The sequence below is a fragment of the Hyaena hyaena genome, unplaced genomic scaffold (assembly GCF_003009895.1).
Source record: "Hyaena hyaena isolate Hyena2069 unplaced genomic scaffold, ASM300989v1 scaffold_281, whole genome shotgun sequence".
In the NCBI taxonomy this organism is placed as follows: Eukaryota; Metazoa; Chordata; class Mammalia; order Carnivora; family Hyaenidae; genus Hyaena; species Hyaena hyaena.
This window is the reverse complement of record NW_024080914.1, coordinates 1,985,579-1,997,096: the sequence shown is the minus strand read 5'-3', so window position 1 is coordinate 1,997,096 and position 11,518 is coordinate 1,985,579. Positions and strand designations below refer to the sequence as shown.

General features: G+C 42.1%; 1 protein-coding gene across 1 annotated transcript; it reads left to right on the top strand.

Annotated features, from left to right (window-relative positions):
• The first annotated feature begins 1,373 nt into the window (after window positions 1–1,373).
• Window positions 1,374–9,764, top strand: LOC120241354 (myeloid cell nuclear differentiation antigen-like). Its single transcript, XM_039246413.1, has 4 exons — window positions 1,374–1,783; window positions 5,131–5,562; window positions 7,318–7,506; window positions 9,542–9,764. The coding sequence occupies exons 2-4, from the start codon at window positions 5,140–5,142 to the stop codon at window positions 9,668–9,670; spliced, it is 741 nt and encodes a 246-aa protein (XP_039102344.1). The 5' UTR covers window positions 1,374–1,783; window positions 5,131–5,139; the 3' UTR covers window positions 9,671–9,764.
• The last annotated feature ends 1,754 nt before the right edge of the window (window positions 9,765–11,518 follow it).

Sequence of the window (11,518 nt, the reverse complement as noted above, 5' to 3'; positions counted from 1 at the left end):
CTCCCCTCCCATGTTCTTCTCTGAGATACAATGCTTACCTTGTATCTTTAACCCAAGATTGAATATGGAATTTTAAGGACCTTCCTGTGACTTCTTGGTGCAGGTGCTCTTCCATCTGCTCGAACTCAGCTCCATAGGAAACATCTCCTAACAGTGAGACCTACTTTAGGACATCAACTTCGTGGTGACTCTTGACTGAGGATCTTCAGTCATCTTCTAAAATAGTACTAGAGACCAAGGCTAGAGATGACAGCAGGCCCACAAGGGTTTTCCAGACTTTCTCCCCATATTAAGCGTTCTCTCCTTTCCTAGGTGGCTCTTCTCATTACAACAACGGAGACCTGCAAATTCGGGAACACTGATATTTTTGCAGGCGGAGGCCCAGGTCAATCACTTTTGTCTCTATCTCTATAATGGCCCAAGTCACTGATGTTTGACTGCTGATTAAGAGTCAGGGAAAAGGCACATTTGTTTTTGGTTTCTTTGGTTCATCTTCTGCAATCCTACTGCACTCATGGATGTCGGAGCTTTGTCCTGATTCCCTGTTGTGTGGGCCAGTGATGTGTGTGTTCTTTGCTGGAGAAGCATCAGAGGGCATCACTCCACATAAGGTAGTTTCCAGTACCCAGAGAAGAAAACCTCCTGAGTTGTGGATATTCCTGTCCTCTGCCTCCTAATGTCTGGTTGGGGACCCGCTGATCTCCCTAAAGTCCCTCCACTGTTTATCTGAGGAGAGCTCAATGCAGCCACATAAGCAACACTTAGGTCTGGAATAAAGAATTGTGACAATCCACTGGTGCCTTGGGGACTCCTACCAGACACCCCCCTTCATTCTCCCTGACTCATTCATTGATTGCAGATGTTTTCCAGACACAGACTCCAACTCTCTTCTCCACTAATCTTGTCCCAGTTTCCTCAAGCAGTTTTCTTCTCCCTTCACATGCGCTGCTTTTGGGACCCCTTTACATTTCACCGACTCTGCCTTCTTGCAAGTCACACGTTGTATAATCATCATACAGATACTGCCCAATTCCATTTAGTTGACCTCTCAGGGTTACAATTCTCCAAATTGTACCCACTGTCCTATACGGACCACAACATTGCAGACAATGTTTTTTATTAGGCTCTCCACTCTTCTAGAAGCTTCCTGATCTGCCAGGATTTGATGATTCATCGCTGTGAGGAGATGAACCCTTTAGTCACTTCGGTTTATTTGGAAATAGTTTCCCCGCGATCTCCTCCCGCCTGGGGTGCTATGTGAGCAGGGAAGGAGGAAGTTGTGGGTCGGTGACTCACTCATCCTCCTTGATATTTGAGCTTCACTTAATGGGCTCCCGTGTCTACTGGCCAACACTGATGTCTGCTGGATAAGAAAGTTCTATGTTGAAACTCCTCTCGGACATTCTTAAAAAATAAAATAAAATAAAAAAGTGATAATTTAACTCTAATGTTTGATGGTCACTGAAATGTTCAAGAGAAAGCTTCTCTGACTCTTCGTCTCTCACTAAGAAAAGCCAAAGGTAAAGACATGGATGGGAGGAGTGTCAGGAAAAGTTTCCTAAAAAGGACATCATAGGGCGGGCTCCTGACGCTCACCAATGGCAATTCCTCACGTAATCTTGGACGTAGTTCATCTATAAAGCATTTCTGGTGGCCGAATCCTGCAGTTCAGTTTGTGAGAGCTTTGCTGTTACATCTTCCGACTCAAACCAAACCTACATCGATCGCTGTATTTCCGAAGGAGATCTCAATAGCTGGACGACTGCGGAGAATTCTCAGTGAGGTGAGTCTGGTCAGAACTTTTCTGGAGGAGGTCCCGGTAGCTGGTTGATACCACAAGGTGCAGAGGAAGGGTGAATATCTGAATCTTTTGTGTAGCGGGCTGGGGAGCGGGGCTGCCAGCAGCTGTATTCTGAAAACTGAAAACCATAGTGGCTGTTTCTAATCCTTCTCTGACATGGGAAGATGACAGACATCTTTCATCCCATCGAACTGAAGCCTGAACAAAAAGAAGTGCATGTTGACAGTTGCAGATTCTAAAATTCGTTCTGCGGGTGTTTGTAACAGGAGTTACTATTCGGAAGACGGCATTGGATTTCTTGCCTGGAAGTTTGGTGGCTGCGGTGGGGGCTGGGGTAGGAGACACAATACAGGGCTAGAGTGGGAAAAAAGTAGTATGCGATGATCTTCAATAGAAAACATGTATGGACATGTTTCATAAAACATGAGAACACACACACACACACAGCAGAACATCTCTCCAGTTCGCAAGGGCCCTCGCGGGGGTACAAGGCACCTTAGCATTTTCCTACCTTTCCTAGCTCCTTGCCACTTCCGGGGGCGGGGCTGCATTCCAGCCCCTTCCTATCCTTCCTCAAAGGCTCAGCAAATGGGGTGGCACAGTTTGGAAAAAAGACATGGTTGGAGACAAATCTGGAGCCACATTTTGGAATGCTTGAGTCTCTCTGTAGAGCTTGGTACTCAAACATTTCATGTGCTTCTGAGAGAAATGCTATATTTCAAATATTTAGAACTTTCTAAATATTACGTCAAAATTTACTTAAGCTGAATGCTGATGGTCAATTTCTCTGGCTTTTTTACTTGCTTTTTTTCAGTAGTTCACACATGGGAGAATCAATCTATGATCATGATTTTGTCCATTTTTCCCTGTGATTCTCTCAGTTGTTAACATATGTATGAATATATAGTGAGAGAGAGGGAAATACGCTTATGTCATAATCTATTCATAACAATGCAGATAATGTAAACTAATAATAAATAATGTATACCTATAACTATTAGGCAAATATGTAATTAAACTGTTGCATCTTCCCGGAGTTTAAAACTTTTATCATTGGTCCATGAAGCCCCAGTGCAGATTCAAGTCTTTGTCTTTTTTTTTTTTTTAACGTTGTTTATTTTTGAGAGAGAGACACACACACACAAAGTGTAAGCAGGGGAGGGTCAGAGAGAGAGAGGGAGACACAAAATCCGAAACAGGCTCCAGGCTCTGAGCTGTCAGCACAGAGCCTGACACAGGCTCAAACCCATGAACTGTGAGATCATGACCTGAGCTGAAGTTGGCCGCTTAGCTGACTGAGCTACCAACGCGCCCCTCAAGTCTTTGTCTTAAGGTCTATCTAAAGCTACTTGAACACAGATTCTTAGATTTATGTTTGCATGTACAACAATTTGTTAAAACTTTTAGTTACCTTTTGTCAACAACAGAGATAGATTTTAATCCACTCTTGAAATTTTGTCTTTTAATGGGTTTGTCACTTTATGTACGTTAGGTGAAATATTCCATTTTTACTAATTCATAACACTTCTCTGTAGTGCTTGTACTATGCTGTCTTCTTCTTCACCAATAGTTTTGTTGTTGTTTTTTTAATGTTTATTTATTTTTGAGAGACAGAGAGAATGTGAACAGGGAAGGGGCAGAGAGAGAGGGAGACACAGAATCCAAAGCAGGCTCCAGGCTCCGAGCTGTTAGCACAGAGCCTGACGTGGGGCTGGAACTCACAGACCGAGAGATGATGACCTGAGCCGAAGTCGGATGCTCAACTGACTGAGCCCCCCAGGCGCCCCTCAACAATAGTTTTAAATCAATGTCTCTGACTCCTCTTTAAGGGCAAGCAGCTCACTGAACAGACACCATCTCTCTTTCCTCTATTCACCCCACTGTGTTGATCTACTTCCTGTTTTTTCTCTTCAGTCGGGGCTTTACTGATTTTTACAACTTTAAAAGATTCAACCAGGATTTTGTTCTCTCTTCCTTTTTAGTCTGCAGCATGTTTTTATGTTAACTTCCTTTAATTTCTTGGGGAATATTATTTCCAAATGAGTGCTTGTTAGATGTCTTAGTGTTGCAAATCTCATTGTGCATCATGTTGGTCAATGTCAGAGATTCATCTATAGGCCATCACATTTAAAAGGCATTTTCAGTTTGCTACAAAATTCTTGTTTTAAAACCATCTTTTCTTCAATATCTGTTGACAGCCTCCCTCTCAGACCTTTGGGCTCACATATGTTTTGGAATCCAGAATTTGAGTGACCTAGGAAAGGCTAGCGAATGCACACACTATCTATCATGTACTATGTTGATGGTCTCATAAGATCTGAGTTCCGTCTCTCAGCTCACACGCAGTCATATTTGTGTACCAAGACATATGAGCACTGGCACTAATGTGGGTTTCTAAAAATATGTACACAGGCTCCTGAGACTTCACATCAGATATTTTCCTAATAAGTTTTGTCACCTAACTAACACACATGCGCATGCACACGTGTACACACACACACACACACACACACACACACACACACACACCCCGTTTGGATTCACTTTTTTGGGAGATTTCAAAACCACAGATACAGGATTTGGGTGGAATGCCATACAAAGGTACTGCAGTGCAGTTTTGCTCTTGAAAATATGATTCTGAAGCTTTGTAAGTGATCTGTACTTTTTCCCTGAAAAATCAAACTTTCCTGACTGTTTTAGATATTTTTGGATGTCTCATCATTATGTCCTGCCTGACATGTGTTTTTCCTTGACTCTTTTTTGGCACTCTGTTGGCCAATCCCTTTGAAGATGTTCATATTATTTTAATTCCAAGAAGTTTATCACATTATTTCTTCAAATATTTTCTCTTTTTCATTTTACATTTCAATTTTTTTTATACCACTGACAGCATGTGAACATTGGCAGTCTGAACTATGCCCAGACATGTCTGACTTTCATTATCCATTTGCTATTTCTAAATCTGTGCTGTCAAAGAAATATTTGAATCTATCCCTTATTAGTTCAAGGCAATGCTCTTGTCATCCACAATTCTGGGCATGTCTCTGGCTCAGGATCGTGCTTAAATTGAGAAAGGCTCTTCTGTTGAACTGAGGATGTTTGGACTCTCATCCCACTGTCTGCTACCTTATACTTTTACTACCTAAGCTCTCAGTTCATTAGCCTTTCCTTTCTGTTAGGCAACTCCTTTCCAGACTGACCCCAGCTGCAAATATCTCTGAGGGCTGTTGTGGCGCCAATGTTATAACTGAGGTGTCACTCATGGGTCAATGACCTGGTATTTCCTGCTCAAACTTCTATGTTTGTTCTCCTATTTCTGTCCAATACAGAACCCGACTATGCAAGCCCAAAGTCAAGTGGCTCCTAGAAGACCTGCCCTTCAAAAGGACCCCATGACGGTGATGGTACTGAAGGCAACAGACCCAATTGAATATGGATCCCCAGGACAGAGAAAAACAAAAGTGTTTCTTGCTACAGTGGCTACTTCCAATCAAGTGTTCCAAGTGAAGGTTTTAAACTTCAAGCTGAAGAAGGCATTCAAAGAAAAGAATGTCATTATTCTGTCACAATACATTCGATACAAAAATGTCCTGGAGATAAATCAAAGGTCAAGTGTGCTAAAAGCTCCTGAAAACCAGACGATTGAGGTCCCAGAAAGGATCTGGATAAGAGCACAAAACCCTCCCAAGATTATAGCTCTTCGCCAGGAAAATTCAGATAATCTTCCAACAATAGTGTCTGGATTGTTTCGCTTAAAAAAGGTAGTCCCTTAACATTAGTTTTCATTTTCTGTACCTACACCTGAAATAAACTGTTTTCACTAGCCAGGGACAAGTGTATGCCCCTGTGTGTACTGACTGAGGGGTGATCCCAGTTCCCAGGCCTGTCTCTTGACCACAGGTAGGTGGTCAAGAGTGCCACACAACAGGAAATGGGACCAGTGACCCATTAGTCTTGTACTCAAGATAACTTCATGCAAGTTCTTTGAAAAAGGGTCACTAGAAATCTTGTCATGTCACCAGTAATGATTATTTTCAGCCTCCATGAGCAGGATATGAATCAATAAGCACATGCTTATATCTGAGCTCCTCTAAGACTGTATAAATCTTTTTATTTTAAATCTTTGAATAATGTGTTGCCCTCACAAAGATTCATTCTGGTTGGGACATATGTTCAGAGTAATAAATATATAGGCTTATGTGCTCCTGAATATGAATACCTTTAACACGTAGGCAAATGATAGACACATGCAAGGCTGTCTTCTCTAGCCTATTTATTTAAAACATCGTTTAAATTGTTTGTTGAAGACTAAAGTTTCACCTTGCATGATATGTGGAAGACATGGCAATCTTTTCTTTTTCTTTTTTTTCTTAAATAGTTTATTGTCAAGTTGATTTCCATACAACACCTAATGCTCATCCCAATAAGTGCCCTCCTCCATGCCCATCACCCCCTTCCCCTCCCCCCATCAGCCCTCAGTTTGTTCTCAGCATTCAAGAGTCTCTCATGGTTTGCCTCCCTCCCTCTCCCCAACTATTATTCCCCTTCTCCTCCTCCATGGTCCTCCTTTAAGTTCCTCCTAATCCACCTACATGTGCAAACATATGGTATCTGTCCTTCTCTGCCTGACTTCTCTCACTCAGCATAACACCCTCAAGTTCCATCCATGTTGCTACAAATGGTCAGATTTCATTCTTTCTCATTGCCATGTAGTATTTCATTGTACGGACATGGCAATCCAATCCCATTGTATCCCCCCAAAAGGGGATGGGTGCATTAGAGAATTTTACTGATATGTCATGTCCAAATTCAGGTTATTAGTTAGTATGATGCATTCAGTTCTTCCCAGAATTCACAAACTTTCATGAACTTATCTGGTATCTTGTAAGATTGACTGCTTCCTAATTGTATACATCTGTCTTCTGGGAGAGTCCCTTACGTTACCTACATTACTTTCCTACTCTGTCTTTAAGGGAAATGCATTTATAGAATGGATGAATTACAACCTAAGAAAGTGGGACTCTGTAGTGTGTGAAGTGCAAGATCCAGGTCAATGGAGATAAAACTTGGAGAAGGTTGCAAAAAGAAGTAGTGAGTTACTGGAACCTTACTTGTTTTGTTGATTCTTTATAATCTACTGAATAAAGAGTTGTAGTCATGTCCATTCTTTTCTGCAAAAGGACAGGAGGTAAAGGAGTTCATCAAAGCCCTTGGATTCCTCTGACTCCAGTGTTTGAAGGAATCAATGCTTCCCTTGTGGTGAAGCAGTAGGAAGTAGGAAGAAAACTCATTGTTCTAGAATTGCCAGATAGAAAATATCTAGAATGAGAACGGGGGAAACTATAAAATCAGGATCATAAACAGAAAGTTCTCGGAGAAGACATTGCCAAAGCTGTACGTGTATCTGTTCCTCTAATTGCTTTCTTATGTCTTGTATGTACTGTGTCACCAGGCTCTTCCTCCAAATATGAACATTATGATGTTTTCAGAAACAGGATGTTCAATTTCTGTTACAGAAAAAAGATAGAAAGAAGACGACAGCCTATGTAATAGAAGATGATACAGGAACGATGGAGGTCGTGGGGAGTGAAATATGCTACGGCATCAGGTGTGAGGAAGGAGACATACTTCGACTCTTCTGCTTTTATCTGAAAAAAATCAAGGAAGACCTGAAACTGATAAGTGGAAAGTACAGCGTCCTTGAGGTGAGACCTTGGTAGAAGAGCATTAGTTTGTCAAAAAGGCAAATCATTTTGTCTAGGATTTGAGAGCACCAAATTCCTGTTTTCTTACACATGGAGCACAGCAGGTGGGAGGAGAACAGAATCATGCCTTGCATTCGCTTTTAAGTGAAGGAGTCTTAAAAGGCTGTGAGGAAATGACATTCACATAGATTTCAAAAGGATATAATATTTACGTGAAACAAGAAAATATTTGAAGAAATTAGGAAAGCAGGAAAGAAAGTAATTTCTCATAATGGTTGAGAGCAAGGCTTTGAGTAGGACAGCTGTGATTTGAATCCTGGCTTCAGCTCTCACTGCTTGCCTGATATCGGGGATCTGTCTTGACTGGACCTCTGAAATGGTCAAAGTCTCTACCTCATAGGGCGGATGGAAGACTGTGCCTGGCTAAGTGAGAACGTGCATATACGTTTCTAAATGCCCAGCAGAAAAAGGAAACCAATCTGCCATAGGTACTACTTTTCTTAGCAAAGAGGACATAGGGAAGAGTTCTAGGCAGAGGAAAAGATTACGCATTTCTTCAAAAGTGTAAGAGACAACACGACTTCTGTACAACCAAAATGAGATAGGTGTTGACACAGTGGGAAGATGAGGCCAGAGAGTTACACACAGGAGTCAGCCAGGCAGGTAGCATAGCCTTGTTTCAGAAATAAATGGAAAAATCCCTGTGAAAATAAGTAGCAACTTGAAACATTGCTGATGGAGCAGAAGAATGCTTGATCTCTGAGATTTCAGCAAAACTTATTGTAACTATCTGGAGAGATGCACTAGGGAGAGAGGCGAGGTTCACAGACAAGGATATCAGAGCAGAAGCAACAGCATTCGGCAGTTAGAGGTCCTACTTAACATCATGCTGCCCGAGAGAAATCTTAAGGTGAAAACATGTATATTAATACTAATAAGAAGGCTCTTAACTGAGCATTTCTTGTGTCCTGAGAACTGAAACAGGGATGCAGACATGGTCATTATTCCCATTTCATTGATAGTCATAGTGATTATCATCATCAGAGAAAGGTAGGCCCTTGCCCTGACACTGCCTGTCCATGTGGGTCCGCAATTCCTACACTGGCCCAGGTGCTTGAGTTCCAGAGTCAGATTCATAGGTATGATCAGTGAGTAGCCCAGACACATAAGGGTGAAGCTTTGAGAAGGACTGATTCTTGAGAAATACTTCACACCCAAGAAGGAAAACAAGTGAGCACAGGGGTCAAAGGGAAAATGGAACATGCATCCAATAAGCATCACAAAGAAGTGTAAGGAGAAAGAGGGTCAACAGAACTCATCCCAGACACAAATGACCAAAGGGGTCCTACGATCCTGAATCACTAACTGTATCTTAGAGACAAAGGCATCACACTGCAGTTCAGTGCACAGCCTGGCCCACGTGACACCACACTCTCACGCACAGAGGAACATGCATACATACTCACAGGCTCCACCTAGGAATCCGGGAGGCACTCATCCACGTTAAACTGCATGCAAATATTTAATGCACAGATAGCGATCTATTCGTGCATACAGACATGAGCTAGCACACCAGAGCCACATCTCAGATCCCCTAACGCAGGAATCCCTGGCGTCTACCTCTCCTGTAGAGCAAAAGCCCAGAGAAAAATACTTACCCGAGGCAGCCTCCTGTCACTTTTGTGCTCAGTGAGGGCTCCCCTCAACACTCAGCACTGGGTGCACCAGCTCTACCATTTTTTTCCTGGTTCCTCCTCCCCACCTTAGTGGAGACTTAGCTGTTGAAGGAGGGGGGGGCACCAGGAAATACTGAAGCTCCAGGTGCTGAGAAGGGAGAAGATTCAAAGGAGAGGATGCTCTGGGGCACATAGTAAAGAGATAATGAGCAGCCTCTGAGACAGAACAGGGGATGCTGAGGGAGCAGGAGACAATGGCTGTGGGGGGGGGGGGGGGGGGGGGAGGGGGGTAGGCCTCACAGGAGATCATCTTGTAAACCCTTAGGGTCTCATTGTGTCTTTCTTATCTTTCCTTGCAGGTCTTCAATACGAACAACCAAGAACAACCAAGCAGTCTTACCATAAAGCTGCAATTTGAAATGAATTCCCCTCAGAAGCCAAGAGGCATTAACTGTACTATTAAAATGGAGAATACCGCTGAAGAATAGTTTCAGTAGAAGTCGTCCAGCACATGGAGAGCTTCTGCTCTCTGCATTATAGATTTCATCGCTTCTTTTAAAATAAAATTACTTGTGGGGATGAGCACTGGGTGTTATATGGAAACCAACTTGACAATAAACTATTACAAAATTAAATTAAATTAAGATAAATTAAAATAAAATAAAATAAAATTTGATTAATATGCTTTAATGCATTTACTGAAAATATTACATTTTGCTTCTAACACATTTGTAAGGCCAAAAATAATATTAAAATTTCCTTTTTCAAAAGGCAGCCTTTGCCAAAGTGCCAGATGTGATCTCTTTCATCCAGGAGTGAGCCGCACAGGGTGGGGCTGCTGGGGTCTGCAAGGGACAGAGGAAAAGGCCCTCACTGGTCCCACAGCCGATATGGAAATCAGTGAATCCTGTGCCTTGGGTAAAGGCTTATTTGGTCCACAAAATGGTACATTTTATCATTTTTTTCTTCAACTATATATTCCTATTCACGTAGTTCAAATGTGTGGATTCCAGACTCATGTGACTCACTGAGGGACAAGCCCAAAGCAAAACGTTATGAGGAAAGGCTGAGAGGCTCTGTCGGTGAATCGTCCAACTCTGGATGTCGGCTCAGGCGATGATCTCAGACTTCGTGGGATAGAGCCCCGAGTTGGGCTCTGTGCCGACAGCGTGGAGCTTGCTTGGGATTCTCTCTTCTCTCTGTCTGCTCCTTCCCCATTCGAGCTCTCTCTCGTAAAATAAATAAATAAGGTTTAAAAGATGAAATTATAAGTATAAAGTGAAATCTACCCTCAATGACAGGAAATAACACTTGACGAGACGAAATATCTAAAATCAATATTTGAAGAGCATCTGGTGACTCTGTTTCTGATGATGGCAGAGTAGCCTTCCCCCTAACCCCCCCGTAGGCCATGCTGTGACTCAGTCATGACATGGCAGTTCAGGCATTGAACACTAGGCACCATAAGGTTTGGTCCACAGTGTTTGCTGTGCCTGGCGGATGTGTCTCTCCATTATCTCTGGTAATCTCTCTCTTCCTGGGACAGGCCCCCTTCCTAAACTCTTTGAAGCAGACAGAAGGGACATAAAAAGCTCTTTCTGAGTCAGCCGGGTCTTGCCTGCCTTCAGCTCCACATTCCAAAGTGGCACACTTGGGTGGCACGTCCTGTTGCCCTTCAGTAACAAAATCCCAGCTCTGCTGATAAACTAGGTCTTACAGTCTAGTTACAACTAACTGGCTGAGATAAAATTGTCTCATCAAATTATGGTTTGCATGATAAACTTTTCCCAACTTTTTTCCAGCATTTAAATGACCTTTTGTCAATAACATATAGGCAGATTAAAAGAAAACACTTCATCCCTTTAGGTTTTGCCCTTTATGTGTGTTCTTTAAATGCTTTATCCTGGCGAGTTTCTGCCATCTTTAGTTCAAGTTTGTTTTTTGTTTTTTTTTTTTTTAAGTTTGAACTTTACCTCCAGTTAGTTAACGGTGCAGCCACTGTGGAGTTCTTTATTTCAATGTGTAACACTTGCTCTCTGCTTCTTTCTTCTCCTTCTCTGTCAATATTTTAAAATGTATATTCCTGTCCTCCCCTTAAGGACAAGTAACTTAGTGAACCCATCTGCATTCTTCTCTCTACTCCTTAGCCCGCAAAGTTAATCTACTTCCTGTTTCGTTTCTCTTTAGTCAAGAGCTTGGTTTATTGTTGAGACATTGACAGACCTAATTAAGGTAGTTGTTCACTCTTACTTGCCTTTTATCCTGAATCATTTCTTGGCTTTATTTATTTGTTTTCTTATTAAATACTATTTTCTTTTTTTATAATTTTTTAAATG